Raw genomic sequence first — 18,697 nt, 5'->3', positions numbered from 1 at the left:
TATTTAAGATCCCATGTCATTTAAACTGAGAATTGACTAGCTAACTTTAAAATTATTTGACAGTCTAGGGCTTGTTTGGATGCCAAACTCAGTTCAATACATTTTACTTTTAAGTTGATTTGAATTTCTAAACACACAAATAAGTACAGTTTAACTTAAACACGTTGATTAGGCCCAGCGTAAATAGCACTGGCAATTATCGAAATGGACTTTATGGTTCTCCAGACATGAGTTGACAATTGACATCAGCTGGACAACGCATTTTAAGTGTATTACTCATTGACATGTGTTGTTGGGTCTTACAATTCAAACTCACAGTATGATATTTGTTCATTAATTCTTGCACCATAATGAAGTGTAGAATTTGTTTTTTTCCAAGTTTGGCACACTGTGAGGAGCCAATAATGTCAGTAAATAGTAGATATTTATAGTAGATTCTAATAATTTTACTTCCTATAAATATATCTAAATTCATTATAACATCCAACATATTTTAAATTTATCTTAAGTGGGTCTTACAAAACTTACTCAACCATCTTAACTCACTATTATTTATAAATAATTTAGATCAACTCAGCTCAGTTTAACATCTAAATGCAACCTATGTGTAATTATCTATTTGATTTTAAACTTGAAAGCTTCAAAAGTATTCTTTCCTTTCGAAACCCTTTCTCTCACTCTAAAAATAAACCTTCATATTTGATTTTCGTCAGAGTAGGAGGAGGCCTCGAGTTTCTTCTCTTTTTCCTTCTCATTTATCCTCCTCTTTCTCTTTCTTCTATCTTCATTTCTTAGTTTATTTTTCTTCATTCAAAAGTTAGATATATAATTTTCTGACTACTCAAGAGAGACATGCAATGCACAAAAAGACTATTAGATTGCAAATCGATCGGAGAATAGTGGCGATTTTGTAGAAATCACCATGCGTGGTCCTTACGCACCACTAACAACTGCGCGTGGTTGTAACGCATCACCTCTTCCGATAGCTCTTCTAGTCACACGCGCCGAATCACTAGAATCACCACCACTAGATATTTGAGATTTGACTTTTATAGTTGAAAAGAGACAAGTTTGTTGCCTTCACGCTCTGTCAAAGTATATCAAAATTAGTCCAAACTGTAATTTATCATTTTTCGTTCTTTTTTTCCTTATTGTATATTAAAAAAAAAGTTTGTCTCTTGGATGGTTGTGTTCGTAGAGGTCAAGTCATCCTTTTCTATAAAGAGTAAGGTTGAGTCTTTGTTTAGACAGAGTACTGTCTATTGGACATTTATTTGTAGACAGTATTAACATTAGTGAAACCCAGATCAGTCTAGTAATGTGTTGGTGGAGCTCCAAATTGTTGATATGGAGATATCCCTGATTATGACATTTTCCTTCGGAAAAAGAAAATATTCAAATTGTTTTGAAAATTTTTTACTCTTAATTTGGTATGTAGAATATATTTAGTAAAATATTTATAAGACATAATTTAATTTAAAAGATAAATTTTAAAATTTAAATATTATAAATTAAATTTTATCATTTAAATAATATAACTGACGTGCTTTACGCAATGACTCATAAAACCTCCAAATTGAATATTATGCTGAATATTATTTACAGAGATTTACAAGATGCTGATAACAACCGTCACAACGTTAAAGCTCTTTAGATGTGCTGTTGGAAAAGGGCAATTTGAGGTATAAAGCGATTAGAGCCCCTAAATCTGTTATATGGGCCTTGGTGTTTATTAAAAGGGCCCAAGACTAGATATTCTTATAAGCCCCGAGCTCATATAACCGCCATCGAAGCCCTTCTAAAACCCCCAATTTCGTTGTCTCCCGACTCTCCTCCTGCGTCCCTCCAAGCAACCTTCTCTCCCGCTTCCTGGTAACTGTGTATCTGTTGAACTGAAATTTCCGAATCCGGTTTTAAAGAGTAAACTTCATCTGAATTTGATTGGGTCTCAGATAACACCGGAAACAGCACTTGAGTGTTTCATAGAAGTAATAACTTCGAATTGCTTCTGATTTTGTATCACCATAAACGTTGAGAAAATTCTTCGGCCACCTTGGTATCTATGGTTTTCTTATGAAATTTCCTAAATTGCAGCACCTCGATCTAAGATTCTGCCTGATTACTTACGGTGAATTCGAACTTACACCTGTTTACACAAAGTCACTGCATATAGCCCCAACAATCAACATCAAAGTCTAAGGCTAGGTCTGTTTCACTTAGGGTTTCTTTTCCGGGTATATATTTTATAGTTGTATGTGTGCGCACGAGCTCTTGGGTGCTTTAGGTTAGCTGTAAGTTTGATATCTATTGATTCTGTTTGGACTTGGAGAAAATGTAGGATTTCCGAGTTTGATTTGCAAATACGTGTTTTCTATGCATGTGCCTTCGATTTGGAAAAGAAGTAAGATTCTTTGTATTTTTTTGGGCTGTAAAGGCATACTTGTGGAGAAATTTTCAAGTTGGAACAGAGATATGAGGGCGTCATTGATAATCCATAAGCTTTGATATGCGCGTAATGATTTATAATTCGTGAGCTTCTGATATATATTTTCGTCTCTTTTCCTCTTTATGTTTGCCTGTGCACCTACATATATATATATATATATATATATATATATATATATATGTGCGCGCGCGCGCGCCTCTGCCTGGCTTATGAGGAAACACTGCAGCGCTAAAATTGGTGGAGCTGTTGTTATAATTATTATTCCTTTTTCATACGAGTAATGCTACACTTCCTATTCATTTTATTACATTCGCTTCACACCGGCTGACATGGCATGGCGTGGGAAATGTGAATTTTTTTGAAAGATTTTCACTCTGAAATTCATCTAACTCGATCTTTACTTCAGAATATTTTCTTCGATGGCAAAGGATCAATCAATCTCAGTGAAAGATGCTGTTTACAAACTGCAACTTTCCCTCCTTGAAGGCATCCAAGATGAAAACCATCTTTTTGCTGCTGGATCTCTGATGTCTCGCAGTGACTATGAAGACGTTGTGACTGAGCGTTCAATTGTGAACCTCTGTGGCTACCCTCTTTGCCGCAATTCTCTGCCAGCTGATCGCCCTCGAAAGGGACGCTACCGCATTTCCTTGAAGGAACACAAGGTTTATGACCTACAGGAGACATACATGTATTGCTCTTCAAGCTGTGCTGTTAACAGTCAAGCTTTTGCTAAGAGCTTGCAAGATGAAAGATGCTCAGTTTTGGACTTGGATAAACTTAATGAGGTTTTGAGGTTATTTGGGAACTTGAGTTTGGACTCCAAGGATGGTTTGGGAAAGAATGGGGATTTAGGATTGTCTGGCTTGACAATTCAGGAGAAACCAAAAACCAAGGTTGGGGAAGTGCCTTTGGAGGAGTGGGTTGGTCCATCAAATGCAATTGAAGGCTATGTTCCACAGAGGGAACGCAGTTCCAAGTCCTCACTTTTGAAAAATCCCAAAGGAGGTATGATCTTTAAAGTTTTATCTGGGAGCGTGCATCTCTTTTTAAGTGTGCCACTTTTGTCTGTTAGACCAGATCCATCACAGATGTGCGATTTTAATTTGTATCTTAAAGAAAATTAACTTTTAGCATCAAAATGAGCTTGGATTGTATGTTGTAGGGTCCAAAGCTAGGCATACCAAATTGAATAGTGAAAAAGACTTCGTCATCAATGAGATGGACTTCATCAGTACTATAATCACTGAAGATGAATATAGTGTCTCAAAAATGCCATCAGGTTCAACAAAGACTCCTTCTGACGATAAAATAAGGGAACCGAAAGGAAAAGTGAATTGTAAAGACTTGGAGGATCAAGTTGCCATACGTGAAAAACCATCCGCTCCCACAAAGAATCCTGGTGAAAGGAAATCAAGAGAATCAAAAGGGGAAGAGAGTAGAATGGCCACCAAAGGTGAGTATATCATCACAGGGTTGCCTTCAACTTCAAACCCCTGCCCAACTAGTTCCAGTGTAAGTACTGCAGAAGCAGAAGAGGAAGCCGCCGATGAGAAAGCAGCTATGTCAAAGGAAACTACGTGCAAATCCTCTTTTAAACCTTCGGGTATGAAAAAATCTGGTCGCACTGTTACCTGGGCTGATGAGAAAGTTGATGGCAGTGGGGATGGAAATCTTTGTGAGGTTAGTGACATGGAAGATAAAAAGGAAGCTCCTGAAAGATTAAGTGGTAAAGATGTGGAAGATAATGATGAAAAGTTACGCTTTGACTCGGCAGAAGCTTGTGCAATAGCATTAAACGAGGCAGCAGAGGCTGTTGCTTCTGGAGAATCTGATGCCAGAGATGCCAGTAAAGCACTGTGTCTTTAAGTTTGTGTTATCTTACGAATATTTGGTTCGATAGCTCTATTAAAGTACTGACCTTTTCTTTTCCTGTATTTTCTCGCATTCAATATCCAGTCTCTGAAGCTGGAATTATTATACTGCCACATCAAGGAGATGTAGATGAAGGGGAATTGATGGATGATATTGATATGCTCGAATCCGAACCAACTCCTTTAAAGTGGCCGAGAAAACCTGGGGTTCCACATTCTGAGTTGTTTAACCCTGAAGATTCGTGGTATGATGCTCCGCCAGAGGGTTTCAATTTGACTGTAAGGTTTCTCTGTCCTAAACAGGGCCACAATCATTTTTGTTTCACTAGTTTTATTAATGTCTGACTATGTACCTTTTTGTCATTCAGTTATCACCTTTTGCCAAAATGTGGATGGCTCTCTTTGCATGGACAACAGCGTCTTCTTTGGCTTATATATATGGGAAGGATGAGAGTTTTCATGAAGAGTACCATTCCGTTAATGGGAGGGAGTACCCCAATAAGATTGTCTTGGCAGATGGTCGTTCTTCTGAAATAAAGCAAACTCTTGCTGGTTGTCTTGCTCGGGCTTTGCCTGGACTAATTGCGGATTTGAGACTGCCAACACCAATATCTATTTTGGAGCGAGGATTGGTATTGATTTTGAACCTGTCAGTTTGCTGGTTGTCTGTTTCCTTTTGTCTAAGGGATGTCAACACTACCCTGCATGACAGTCAAATGCTTTTTAGACTTGCTTATTTCATTTTCTAATTTTTTGCAAAATATCATCTGAAGTTAGTGTGGTTTATACAGACATTAGATGAGATTTTTTGATTGGTGAGCCATCTCTGACAAGTTTTATGCAGGGGCGCTTGTTGGATACAATGACTTTTTTGGATGCACTTCCAGCTTTCAGATCGAAACAGTGGCAAGTGATTGTTCTTCTGTTTATTGAAGCTCTCTCTGTTTGTAGGATCCCTGCACTTACCTCACACTTGACTAATAGGAGGATGTTTTTGACAAAGGTGAGATCATACGTTATATTGTGTTATCATCTTATATGTTTTAACTTATGGTGAATTCTCAGTAGCGATATGGTATGCTTGACAAAACAATACATGTTGGATTTACAGTTGGGTATTGTACAAAGAGATCAGATCCAAAGAGATTGAATTGGCATATGAGGCTATTTGTGGAAAATAAAAGAAACATTTGATTTTGAATGTGAAAAATCCAAGTTCTTAGGAGTAGCGGCAGCCTTTTATTTAAGAGAGAACTCTGGATGTAGAGATTCATGAGATACCTTTATTTTTTGAATTTTGTCTGTGTGGATTCGATTTTTCACATACTTGTTCTGAGCGAGGAAAATTTTGACCAGACTCCTTGTTTTGTTGTTGGCTAAATAGGTGTTGGATGGTGCCCAAATAAGTGTGGAAGAGTATGAGATTATGAAGGATCTAATGATTCCTCTCGGCAGGGTTCCTCATTTCTCATCACAGAGTGGAGCTTGACTGAGAAAAACGTCAACTACGAATGCAAAAGCAATTGTACATTTATATTTCAATGGTCACCAGACTTGGTTTTTGTTTTATGGTTTCTTTCAAGCACTGAGGAAAGTTTGATTTGGCCATGAAATCAAGAAAATTTGATACCCTAGTTCCAAACAATGAGAAGAAAGAAAACCTTGCCAAATTGCCACCTAACCTTGTGTAATGAGCGGTAAGAAAGTTCTTAACTTTGGAACTTCAATGTACATCCTTATATCGGGAAAGAAAGGCGATGGACATTTTTTTTGTTTACCTGTATATCCTCATAATGAAGAAGAGCGAGATTCATCAATTGCCTGCAAATGATATCATGCAGCACTCAGCAGCAGATTCATTAACTTAAACTACGCGTAAAAGTCGACTAGATTACAGCGGCAAACACTTCCATATGGCAATGATACAATGATGAAAAAGAGACCCGAGTATAATTATATCAACCTGTAGATTAACAAATATTCGACTAGCATGCTTTTCTCAAAACCACAATATTCACAATAATATGGAACTCTCTTCTTTCTGAAAAGTTCAATGAAACTTCACACTTTAAACCGATGAAATATAAGTCCCAAAATGATGTCTTTAACAGTAACCTCCTGCGGAAACTTCATGAGGCTTAATCTCAAGGGTAGGTGAATTAAGAGCCGCTGCATTGTTGTTCTGGGCGGTATCCATTGCAGATTCTGGGTCCATATTATCTTTGCATTCCGAAATACACGTAGACGGGTTCTGGCTTTCTTCATTTTCTCCCCCGCATGCTTTATCTTCTCCCGGGGCCTCTGTTTTAGATTTGGCAGGCTTTCTTACAGTTTTAGCGACAGCAATTTCCCGAGTCTGAAGCTTGGGTTGGGACTTTCTGATCGGTTTCTTCGAAGCAACAACATTTTTATCAGATTCTGCGCGTAACCCTTGGTTTGAATCGCTCTGTTCTCGGTTAAGATGTGGGCTACGACAAGACCCACTGCCTTCCGAGGGGTTGTTTACGGTAATGGAATTCTTGTTCTTCCCGAGCTTCGGAGATGGGTTCGTAGGTGGGCTAAGACCAGATCCATCACCTTCAGAAGAGTTGTTTATCACGGTCACAGAGCTCTTATGCCTTCCCAGCTTTGGAGATATTGGGCGTGTGGTTGGTATCTAGGTCAATGAGTAAGGGTTGCACATACAAAAGAAAGTTAGGTACTACTGTTCATGAAGTCACAAAGTCGGGCGTAAAAACGAAAAGCAAGTTACCTTCTCTATTTCAGTTCTTGGAGGTGGCTCTTTGTAGAAACTTGGCATCGGTGTAGCTTTAAATGTCAGGTTTTTTCTCAGTCGCTTGATCTCCGCCTCCTGGTTTTCCTGCAAGATACCCAGAATGAAAATGTAGTAAATAGCTGAAATGGGACAGACATGAGATAGGAAGACAAAAACCGAAGAAAAACAGATTGATGAAAAGAAAATTATCTTTTGGGTTGATAAAAATAATGTCCCAATACCTTTGATTTTGCTTGCAAGTCAGTTATTGCTACTTCTCGTGCCTGAATCTTCATTTCTAATTTTGAAAAGAACTGGTCAACAAAAACGGAAAGTGATCAGTGTTTTGCATTTAGAAAAGTAAAAAAAATGTTAACAAGGACTACAGTGCATCAGCAACCTCCTTTCGCTTTTCAGCTCGTTCCTCCAACCTGAAAGAAAATCCTAAACTGCTCCTCCTCCGCTCACGAGGAGTAGAACTTCTGATAATAATAACAAAGAACATTACGGGAATACCAATGTAATAACAAGGAAATTATAAAAACTGAAGAGGAAGTGGTGAGACAAATGAACGATTATGCTTGCAACAAGGGAAAAAAAGGAAAAGAAAAGAAAAGAAAAGAAAGAAGTCTGATCAAGAATCATACGAAGTTATGGAACGAACATCATCCTCCTCTTTCACCAGCTGTGCTGCTTTTATAGAATTCAAGTCCTGATTAACTGATGATCTGCAATCACATCACATAACAGCCTCATGAGAATTATTCAGCAAAAAATAACGCCTCTCCTGAAATCTATAACAAAATTATTTTGACAAATATCGGAACTCACAGGGATTCCTCATCGTGGGGGCAGTTACTAGTTTCATTGGAAGAACCGGACTTCCCAGGCTGATCCTAGCAAGAACTTACTTTAGCACAGAGTAGGGGAAGGACCATACTGATGACACAAATGAAAAAACAAAGAAAGAAAAAGCTACCACAGTGCGTCCAATACTAGGCATAGATGCTGAAGAATATCGCCGACCAGAAGCTCCACTTACTGTTTTTGCATCCTTGGAGGGGATTCCGGCGGATGCAGGGCTGTTTGGATGATTTAAACTGGAAGTAACGTGCCTTTGAGCATGTTTGGCTTCTCTTTTCACTGGATACACATCAATGCTCTTGTTCGTAACATCAAAACGACCTCCTCTTGCTGGGAGGGAAAGATTCTGGGTGAGGACTGATTTCCGGTTTCGAGAAAATGGAGTCGTGGCTTTCAGATTGGCTTTATCCTTGGCCAGTTTTTTGGTCTTTGGAGAATCCCCATGTATAGTTCTGGGTTCCTGAGTCGACAGCAAAAAGATAAATAGACCCAAATTATTAATACAAGGTGCAACCAACATGGGAAAATTCAGCTAATGAGAGAAAATTCTTTGCACAGAACCTTTGTAGATTTTGAATTTTTACTTGTTGAGGCTGTTGCAGAGGCTTTAACCATCACTTCAGAAGAATTAAAGCTTTCAGCTTTCTTGACTGGTTCAGATATTCCATTCATGGAGGGAACTTCAGCGTTACAGAAATGCTCACTCTCTTTGTTCATGTCCAAAGCTGATTCTTCCACATATGTTCTCTCAATAACACAACTCTCATCCACCAAAGTAACCCCATTTTTGGACTCCATTGCGTGACAGAGGCGTACAGATAGGGAAGAATAATTTCTGCAGAACCAGCCAAATCTAAGTGTCAATACCGCAGTTAGGCCAAAAAACACTCTGCTCAAGCAGTCAGTCAGTCAGTCAGAAGAAAATAGAGAAGAATTTGTTCTTGAATTTTGTAGATTATCTGATGTTATTTCCAAGATTGACTGATTTTCTTTCCTTGTAAGTGATAATTTATTTCAGTTTATTCTACACGAGTAAAACCTCCATTTGGTCGCACAGAGAAGCTCGAAAATCTTCAGGCCAGAATTTTCTTTTCGTTTGGTTGCAGAGAAAAACAAAGAAACAACGTGCAGAGCCCGATGTACACCAGCATGCTATACACATAAAACATGTTGAACTCTTACCAATACATGGCCCAAAGGATTCCCGCACCCTCTTTGGTAGAGAAGCAAGGTTTCCATTACTCAACAAAGTTGCAAAACCTCACTAAAGACAACCGCAGATATATACATACATACATATATGTATGTACGCATGTATGTATATTGAAGCTCTTCCTTCACACTAGTACCTCCTTCGTATAGTATTGGTTTTTTAACTAGATTCAACTGCTGTAACAATTTCTACGCATCACATTCACGAAACTGCATGCAAGCTTCAGATCGTAATGGCTTTCCTTCTCCCTCCATGATACATTCTCAAGCCTTTCACTAGTATTTCCCCTCCTTCCCCCACCATGCTTCACAAATGACTACGAAAATCCCTTCAGTAAAAGGAACATCTGCGCAGCACTAACCGTTTCAAAATTCAGACCCCTTTTCCCGATGCCACTGAACATCCCACCCCTCTTTCAAAATCCTCTGGATCTTTCATAATACTTCTACACCGTAAAATGGTAAGAAAACACACGCACACGCATACCAATAAAGCCAAGTTCGTATGATCAGATTAACATGAGATTTTAGAAACAAGGAATTTCACTTTCTACCCAGATATGAAGATCCCGAATCTTAACATCTTGCACTTCATTTGCTCAGCAATCAAACAGAGGATTAATAAAGTCATCATAGACTGCAAAGGTTTTACAAACTATAGCACATCCAGTTGAGGATACGTAAAAATTGAACGGTAAAGAGTACACAGATACCAATACTACCTGGCGCTACAAACCAAACCTTCAAAATATACAAATTATAGGACAAAGCAACCGTGTTTTTGAGAATTCGAAGCCCATTTATTGGAAGTCAAAGAGATGCAATGCTAAAAGTGTTTCAGCATGTACCTAGGAAAACTTGGAGTTTGAGTGTTTGGACTTACTAAATAGTAGCCTCGCTGACACGGCGAAACACTGAACTCAAGATGAAGATCAAGTATTTTTCCAAACCTGAATGATGAGGGTAGATATTGAATAAAAGATTGTTGGTTAATTGGGTATATAAGCCTGAAATAGAGTGGAGTTGGTAGAAAGATTGAGAGTGGTGTAGATTAGAAGCACTAGCGAAGTCGAATTGCTTGTGATTGTTTGAGCTCGACACTTCGAAAGTAACAGCGTGAGTTGCTGACACACACTCCGCTGGTCTGGTACGAGAAACACGCGAGACAGAGAAGCCGAAGAAGGGACGAGTTTTTCAATGAAGTGAATGGAATGATAGGAGTGCTAAAATGACGGAACTACCACTGGATCTAATCATAGCTGAAACTACTAAGCTAAGTTATTAACAGTCTGGCTCACCAATTACATTTTTTCAGCTAAATCTTCATCATCAATTGGAAAAGAAAGAAGCGTTTGTCATTCTAAGCAAGGGCATGATAGTCAATTAAGAAATGGACCAATGCCATGAAGATAAGTTATAACTGAAGAACTGTTCGAAAACGTGGTTGGGTTTGGCCGTTTGGGGAGGTGGGGTGGGGACGGAGTCTGTATGCGGGTGAGTGTTCCCATGGGTGATGACATGGCACGACCAAGCGACATGATTCGCCTTCCCACGTTCGGACAACCTCGACATGTGGACCCCATCTACCTCACCGGGTTTGAGCTGTCACAACGTGCGGGTCTGATTATGGTGGGTGGGGGAAGATAGCTACAGATCTTGCGGCTGGAGACGAATCATGACCGAAAGTTTGTGGGACAAGTCACAACACTCACAACACCTTCACGTTTTGTTTGTGACGGACGGAAACTTGCATCGGTAATATTGGCACCTTTGGAGTTATTCCGTCTGATTTTAAATGTTTAAATATTTAATTTTTAAATTATTAAATTTATTTCAATTCAAAATTTATTTACATCTAAAATTTATAATATTTTTTAACTTAACACTTCTTTATACACCAGACTTACGACCTCTTTTAATTTTCTATAAATATATCTAAACTAATCTTAATATCTAAATACATCTAAACTTATCTTAGATAGATCTTACAAAATTCACTCTACTGTTTTAACTTACTACTATTCATAAATAATTCAACTAAACTCAATATTCAAACGGGATCTTAGAGAAAATTTTATGTATTTTTTATGCATTTTACTAATATGATTAGTTAAAATAGTTATTTTATATTAAAAAAGTGACGTAGATAATCACATTAGTGAAATGCGTAAAAAAATATGTAAAAATAACTATACATAGAGTTTTTGTATTTAATATATTTTTCAACAAATAATCACCATGAGTCGATTCAATAGAATTCATAATTTCAATTTTTCGACCTAATTTACTTCCTTTTATTTTGTGAAGTTTTACATCAAGTTCTATATATGATTAAGAATAACAAAATTTAGAATAAAAAATAGCATTATTCCATGAATAAGATAATCATTCGGTATTTAATTCATAAGCAAATATTATTATATATAAGCATGCCGCATGCGTAGAGCGATGTTAGTTTCCTATGAATTAAATACGATTTCATGTCTGAATAGATCAGTACGTGTATGGCTGGTGATGTAGCCTGTAATGATACATCAACAACTTATCATATGCTTGCAAGATTTGTACAACTGTTGGATATTTTGCTTCTTCCTTTCACCAAAATATAAGTGGTAGGGCAAGAAATGATTGATCATATTCTTATAGTCATATTCAAGTGTTTTTTCTGTTTTTGGTGTGTATTTTCTACTCTTAAATGTACAATGAGCTGGTTTCTAGTGGTTACATGAAAATGATCCTTAGCTAAAAAAGACATCGATATTATTTAATTTTTCAGTTAATATGTGAGGCTGTCATGAAAAATGAGAAAAAATAAAAAAATGTCATTTTCTAATTGTTTCTCCTCAATATTCTCCCTCGCCAAACGGGGGACCATCGCACTCCATTGATGTCTTTGATTGTTGCTAACCAGTTTAAATTTATAATTGTAATGATAATTACTAATTTTTGTCAGAATAGTAATCAAACTTTTACAGTGCTTGATATTGGGCCTACAGGTGGTTGACAAATGGCAGCAATTGAAATCTACCGAATGCTAATTCGGTAGGGTAGATGAGGAAAGAACAATGCCATCTGAAGATGTTTAGAGAGATGAAGCTGCAGGAAATTAAGTAATTTCCTTCACAGATTACATGAGAAAATACAGCTATTCTGCAATCTTACAGTACAGGCATAATCATCAACTGCAACTATTGAGCAAATTCAACATGCTGACAAGTAAGGAATCAGGCATCTACTATTTACCAGCACCTGATGATCCTTAAATCTCAAAAATTAGTACACAAAATCAAAGAGAAAAAAAAAACAGAAGGCCTCACTGTCTCAACAAACAGGAAGGGCCTCCCTAAATCCAATGCTAAAACTATACTTTTGATCCTTCTTACCCAAACTGGGGTTGTCTTTCTGCATCATGGCTACAAATTCATTGTAATCTATTCGTCCATCCTGGAAGATAAATGTAAAGAACGTCTTAGAATTTGTGGGAAATCCGAAATTGACATGAATTACGACATTAATACCTCATAGTCAAAAGAATATTTCGTACAAGTTTAGAACACAGTTTAATTTATTTGGTCAACTTGTCTATGTAATTGTAATCCAGTTAGTTCGAATGACAATGCCTATCCAGCTGGCATAATAATTCCATTTTCTTATCATAATTAATGCCATGCATCTACAAAACAAAAAGAAAATAATGAATTGATCATTGGCTTTTGTAAGCCAAGTGTCTCTACCTAAAACAGTGGACCCTGATTAGCTTGTTAGCAAAAAGTTTGTTCAGCCCATGATAGGAGGGTGTTTGTGGGGTTAGAAAATTTTCTATCTATTGTATTTTCTCATCAATTATGCCAATAAAATCTGCCTCAGCTACCACTTTATAACACCATTAGAATGAATTGAAGTAATCCATTAATTATCATGCAGAAGATCTGAGACCTCCCCATCTCAGAGATTCCGATGGTAGAATTATGGTTGTAATAGCTTTTTCTATATATTATATTTGGAGTTGATGGGAGGATATGTTATTCAATTCTAAGTTACATATAAATTAAGTGATTATAAAGCAAAGTACTTACATTATCCTGATCTGCTTCTCGGATCATTTCTTCCAAGTGGGTGTCCTCAATGCCGAACTCCTCACAGGCCTGTTGAAGCTCATCTTTGGTGATATAGCCGCTGCTGTCTTTGTCAAAATATGAAAATGCTGCAAATAGATGATCTTCCCTCTCAATTTTGTTTAAATGCAATGTAGCAGCAATGAACTCTCCATAATCAATTGTGCCACTGTTATCAACATCAGCCTGTAATTACAGAACAAATAGGGCCATTGTTTAAACGTACATATGATTAGTACACACGGCATTGAAGTTAAACAGAGTTAAAGATACAATCTGCTATTAGTACGTCACCCCACTTCCATTGTTTGATATGTAAGTAATATATATACACTGGCCAAATCACCAAGAATATAATGTTTCTTAAAAAATAAGATCGATCCGTCAATTCTGTAATTTTTCCAGCAAGGTTAATCTCTGAATCCCACTCATAAAATAACAACGGTAAACAGCAACAAAACCCAGCTATGTTGTTCTCAGTGACACCATCAGGGGAGATAAACTGTTACATTAAAAGCATGGTACAATCAGAATAAACTTTGCATAGTAAAAAACCGGTTGGATGGTGAGGATATTGGCCATTTTAAGTATTTTTTACCCATGAAGACAGACTCTCGGGCCTCCAATAAATCACAATAAGTAGGATGACTGTCCGTTAGAACATAAAACTTTAGACAAAGCATGACTTCCCAAAGCCAAAATCGAGTTCAGTGATCCAAGCATAAAGAGGAATAATTACTGAATAGACTTAGAGAATTCACTGAATAAAATAGCTGTCAGTTAGAACCATATAACCCAAGTCAATATTCTCGCCCTCCTCTTCCATTTTAGCGGCAAGAAGTCTAACCAAGCAGTGAAGCATCAATAATTTAAATTCTAAATGCTAGCAGAAAGTTCGTGGGTTTCAAGTGTAGCATATTAGTAAAAGAAGATTCCCCTACAATACTTACTGCCTGCATAAGATCATATATTTCAGACTCATTGAGATTGGCACCAAATCTTTTTAGTCCATCTTTGAGTTCTTCAAAGGTAATTTGACCACTGCTGTCAGCGTCTATCACCTTAAACATTTCTTTTAAACCTGCAATTTCTTCCTCAGAGAGGTGCTGTGCAATAACCTGCAGATAATAGTGTTTGAAAAAACTTCTTTTACATATTTAACATATAAAAAAAAATTGTCAGCAATACTTGTGGGATTGGCTCCGTGATGACAAAATAGCAATAACTTACTCTAATAGCCATTTTCTTAAGTTTGTTCATTGCAGAAAACTGCTTTAAGCGACTCAAGACAGCAAAATCAAGAGGTTTGTCAGGAGCCACCCCATCAACCTGAATCCAAGGGTCACCTGCAAGGATCAAAACAAACATTATCAGGAAAATATTCGTCTTAGTCAGAGAGAACACTTTATACTAAAATTCATGGCCATCTTGTTTAGAAAGTTAACTAGCATTTTAATTCAAGATTTATATATATATATATCCATGGAGAGGGAAAAGGAAGAAAGAAAAACAAAATAATTTACACAAAACTTCATGTGCAGTTATCCGCTTTCTTGGGTCTCTGACAAGCATCTTCCTAACTAAATCTTTCGCATTCTCAGAGATATTCGGCCAGGGATCTGATGAGAAGTCAAGATCACCATGCAAAACCTCTTCAAAGATCTCGTGCTCGCTTTCTATTTCAAAGTGAATCGAAAGAAGAAAAGGACGGTAACTTTGAATTGTTAGAAAGATGGAGACGTGTAAGAAAGTAAAACAAAGAAAACTAAATAATGCTGTACAGTATATTAGGACTCTTACCAGCCCAAAATGGAGGCACTCCACTTAAAAGAATGTAAAGGATCACTCCAGCACTCCAAACATCTGCTGCTGGACCATAATGCTTACACAAAACTTCAGGGGCAACATAATATGGGCTTCCAACCACATCACCGAATATCTCTCCTGTAATCTGGGACTGTCAGTAATAAAATCGACATAGAAAAATTGTATGTATAAGGCTGCAAAAAATTGGAAAATATGCATATCATATAAGCATAAAGGAAGCGGGTAAATGGCAACCAAATAATCGAGTAACATCTAGTGAGCATCACCTTATAATCAAGAAAAAGTAATATGCATCATGGTTATCTCATAGAGCTCTGTTTCTTATTTGACAGGTTCTTAAAACTTCCAGCGGGAGTCTCTCATCGGCAATGATGATCTACAGACTATATTGATGATAATCTAGCAAGACTAAATCTAATAACCGACACTTCACTGTTCAAAGTAGTCAGAAACAAGAAAGACCGTCCCAAAAGGGCCAAAACTTGGACCGATTCATTATTAAATAGACACCAAAAACCAAGGCACGACAAAGTGCACTATTTCGTCTATATTACTACTTCTGGCACAATAATTACAAGAGTAAGGAGTAGAACTGAATATGTTCACAAGGCAGTTGTTTATGGCAATATGTTGGAAAGTTACTGAAATTTTAAAATGTTAAACATGGGTGGTAATTATTACTGGTATGACAAGAAAAATGAGTTGGAAGGCAAAGAAACACTCAAGAAAACATAAACAAATGGATCTGGACGGGAAAAAGATAACAAACCTGGCTTGAAGAATACTGACAATCCAAAATCTATGGCCTTAAGAGACGAATCCTCCTGCTCATTGACAAAAAGAAAATTCTCAGGCTTAAGATCGCGATGCATGACCCCCAAAGAGTGGCAAGCTTCTATGACGCCAACTATAGTCCTAGTGAGCTGAGCTGCCTTTCTTTCTGTATAATGCCCCCGCTGAATGATCCTATCGAAAAGCTCACCCCCTGCAAACAACTCCATTACAACATGAACTGCAACAGCGTCCTCATAAGCCCCTCTGATTGAGACTATATTAGGCTGCCCCGCCAAGTGATGCATTATCTGAATCTCCCTCCTCACGTCCTCCACATCTTCTTTCGTCAACAACTTCCTCTTGGCAATGGATTTGCACGCGTACTCTTTCCCGGTCGCCTTCTCCACGCAAAGAAAAGTCGTCCCGAATTGCCCGTGTCCAAGCTTCGCCCCCAAGTTATAGTGCTCCTTCAAATGACCCGTCTTTGTTTGCAACACCGACCCAGCCTGAAGCCCCGCACTCGGCAACCTCTTCACATTAAAAGGTTTACTCCTCGGCCTTGATGGCTTATCAGTAGCTTCCTGCTCCTTCTCCTTTGGTCTTGCCGGCTGTGTAGGTTTTACAGTCTCTTCCTTGTGTCTCATTGGATCCAATGTTCTATTAGTATTTTCGTCCTGGTTTTCATATTTTGCCAACTTATTCTCCTCCTCATGTCTAAGCGGCCGTGCCAATTCAGTCTCATCATCGACCATCTTCACCATTTCCGGGGGTTTGTTTTGTGCAACGGGTAAAGGGGATTCTTGTTCTTTATTTACAGAAGGTGCACTGGTTATTCCGTTGGTAGAAGCAATGCAGTCTGGGGATCTAGACCACCAAATCGTATTCGAAATCGAATTGAGGAGTCCGTACTTGGAAGAAGCTTTCGACCCCACACATATATTTCCCATCTCATTCTATTACTACCGACTACTATTCACATACGATTGAGATCCTAAGTTCCATCCCTTTTTCTCCAAATGGGTGCCTGATATAGAAGCGAAAAGTATAAAAAAACGAAAGCTTCATAAAAACCAACTAAAAAGCAATTGGGGCTTAGGTGTATGAAACTAAGCCACCAATATGAAAACCAATTGAACAGAGTGGCAGATTACCTAGACAGCTATTAAAAGGAAACCTCAATAGGAAAGATCGTCGTAAGAAGATACCGAAGAAATAAAAGAGATCAAACAGACGAAATCAAAGTGGAGGAATTACAAGAAGAAAGATTCAAATATTAGGCGGTCATGAAGAGAAACAGAGGTTCAAGAAGAAAGAGTCATGGGGGAATTTCCTAATTTGCTGGGGCATTGATTATTTTCCTTGTTTTTTCCGCTCTTTCTTTATTTCCTTCCGGGAATACATTCTTGACGAAATGGGAAAAGAGCGAGATAAAAGGGGAGAGGCAGGGAGGGAGCCAGGAGGGAGACCTGCTGGTTTTTCTGTTAGAAAGTCTCAAATTTGAAGGGACGCGTTAGAACTTTGAACCGGTTGATGGGTTGTGAATTCGGGCAACGCAATAAAATAACTACAAACAATGCCTTTTAGGAGAGAATGGGCGGGCCCCATACCTTTATATATACATATCTGCTTCCGACGTTTCCGAGGAGTGGGCCCAATTCAACGGACGGCCAAGATCTTGTGAGTAGGGTGCGGGCTTGTTCAGTAGGACACTTCGCCGCCGCCGCCGGCCGGCCCATTCCGCTACATTTTTTTAAATTTTTATTTGTAATACTAGTTTTCTTTTTCCCTTTTTTCCAAAACAAGCATATTCATAAATAAACTAAGGGTTACATGATACAATAATTAATAGAGTGAAAGTCCCCAACACTTATTCTAAAATAAACAAACTCAATACTAGTAAAAATAAAAAAGAAGGAATCTGGAGTAAAAAATTAACTCCAACCCATTTCCCACTTAAGAGGAAGATGCTTGAAGTTGTTTTAGAATAGTCTTATTCTAACTGCAACTAAAATTCTCAATGAGACTATGTGCGCTACAGCTTGTTTGTTTGGATTGACTATAAGAGTCTTTCATGACTATTTTATCTTAATCACTAATTAAAAAAAATAAAAATATAGGAACGTCACAACAAAATGACGCGTCAATATGCCAACATACGACCTTTAATGAGAGTGTTTAGGTGAGGGGATTAAATTGGATTGCTTCCAAATACATTCTTAAGTTATTTTATTTGCATTTTTCTTTTTAAGTCGGAGCCCATTATTCAGTTGACTTTTATAGATTTATGGTCCCTTTAAATCTAGTTTCTAACTTTTTTTTTTTTTTTTGTTAACCCTATAGTTTCTAGTTATAAGTACAATTGTATACTAATATGTATATAAATATATTGTGATTAATTAAAAAGTAAATTTTATTGAAAACAATATTAATTTAAATTTTGAATATGAAGGAATCAGTATTGATAGTAAATTAGTACGCGACTTCATTTGTATGTAGCAAAACTCTATTTTTAAACATTTATGTGAGATTATGGCAATTTAATCTGACTATAGCCCTTGAAAAATTAAATCAATGTAAGATTGATGGAGTTTATTCAAAAGATCCAACTATATTTACAGGTCAAGTCATGATACCTAAAGTGCAAATACTTGACGTGGCCCAAGTCAAGTGGAATTGGCTGGCGAGAAAACGAGAGATACCCATAACCCACTAGAAGAGATGGTCTTAAAAAAGATAAATCTGCATACATACTAAAAGACTTATCAATGTCAAGGGCAACATAAACTAGTATTCTAACTTTTTTTTAGGTCTGTGTTTACCGATTGATAAT

General features: G+C 37.5%; 3 protein-coding genes across 11 annotated transcripts; 1 reads left to right on the top strand and 2 right to left on the bottom strand.

Annotated features, from left to right (window-relative positions):
- Positions 1–1,743: 1,743 nt before the first annotated feature.
- LOC122279021 (putative RNA polymerase II subunit B1 CTD phosphatase RPAP2 homolog) lies at positions 1,744–6,097 on the top strand. Of its 5 annotated transcripts, XM_043089266.1 has the most exons (8): positions 1,784–1,988; positions 2,095–2,205; positions 2,853–3,454; positions 3,612–4,295; positions 4,406–4,599; positions 4,689–4,952; positions 5,165–5,323; positions 5,705–6,097. In XM_043089266.1, exons 3-8 carry the CDS (start codon positions 2,866–2,868, stop codon positions 5,807–5,809), a joined length of 1,995 nt encoding a protein of 664 aa, XP_042945200.1. In that variant the 5' UTR covers positions 1,784–1,988; positions 2,095–2,205; positions 2,853–2,865; the 3' UTR covers positions 5,810–6,097. The 5 variants fall into 5 exon arrangements, 3 of the variants coding, with proteins under 3 accessions (XP_042945202.1, XP_042945200.1, XP_042945201.1); XM_043089268.1 differs by lacking the exon at positions 2,095–2,205 and having other exon boundaries at positions 1,744–1,872; XR_006229425.1 differs by having other exon boundaries at positions 1,783–2,205; positions 5,208–5,323.
- A 151-nt stretch (positions 6,098–6,248) lies between these two features.
- Positions 6,249–10,318, bottom strand: LOC122279022 (protein WVD2-like 4). 5 transcript variants are annotated; one of them, XM_043089270.1, is made up of 9 exons: positions 10,000–10,318; positions 8,501–8,774; positions 8,055–8,399; positions 7,907–7,971; positions 7,723–7,803; positions 7,476–7,557; positions 7,318–7,389; positions 7,073–7,180; positions 6,249–6,976 (listed from the first exon to the last, which is right to left on the bottom strand). In XM_043089270.1, the coding sequence occupies exons 2-9, from the start codon at positions 8,735–8,737 to the stop codon at positions 6,425–6,427; spliced, it is 1,542 nt and encodes a 513-aa protein (XP_042945204.1). In that variant the 5' UTR covers positions 8,738–8,774; positions 10,000–10,318; the 3' UTR covers positions 6,249–6,424. The 5 variants fall into 5 exon arrangements, with proteins under 5 accessions (XP_042945204.1, XP_042945205.1, XP_042945206.1 ...); XM_043089271.1 differs by having other exon boundaries at positions 10,035–10,318; XM_043089272.1 differs by having other exon boundaries at positions 7,907–7,965; positions 10,000–10,317.
- Positions 10,319–12,248: 1,930 nt separating this feature from the next.
- Positions 12,249–17,433, bottom strand: LOC122278093 (calcium-dependent protein kinase 26-like). The gene is made up of 8 exons (XM_043088175.1): positions 17,019–17,433; positions 15,863–16,891; positions 15,067–15,210; positions 14,790–14,942; positions 14,497–14,612; positions 14,217–14,384; positions 13,228–13,452; positions 12,249–12,595 (listed from the first exon to the last, which is right to left on the bottom strand). Exons 2-8 carry the CDS (start codon positions 16,812–16,814, stop codon positions 12,473–12,475), a joined length of 1,881 nt encoding a protein of 626 aa, XP_042944109.1. The 5' UTR covers positions 16,815–16,891; positions 17,019–17,433; the 3' UTR covers positions 12,249–12,472.
- Between the last annotated feature and the right edge of the window lie 1,264 nt (positions 17,434–18,697).

Source organism: Carya illinoinensis, chromosome 10 (assembly GCF_018687715.1).
Source record: "Carya illinoinensis cultivar Pawnee chromosome 10, C.illinoinensisPawnee_v1, whole genome shotgun sequence".
In the NCBI taxonomy this organism is placed as follows: domain Eukaryota; kingdom Viridiplantae; phylum Streptophyta; class Magnoliopsida; order Fagales; family Juglandaceae; genus Carya; species Carya illinoinensis.
This window is presented reverse-complemented; position numbering and strand designations above follow the sequence as displayed.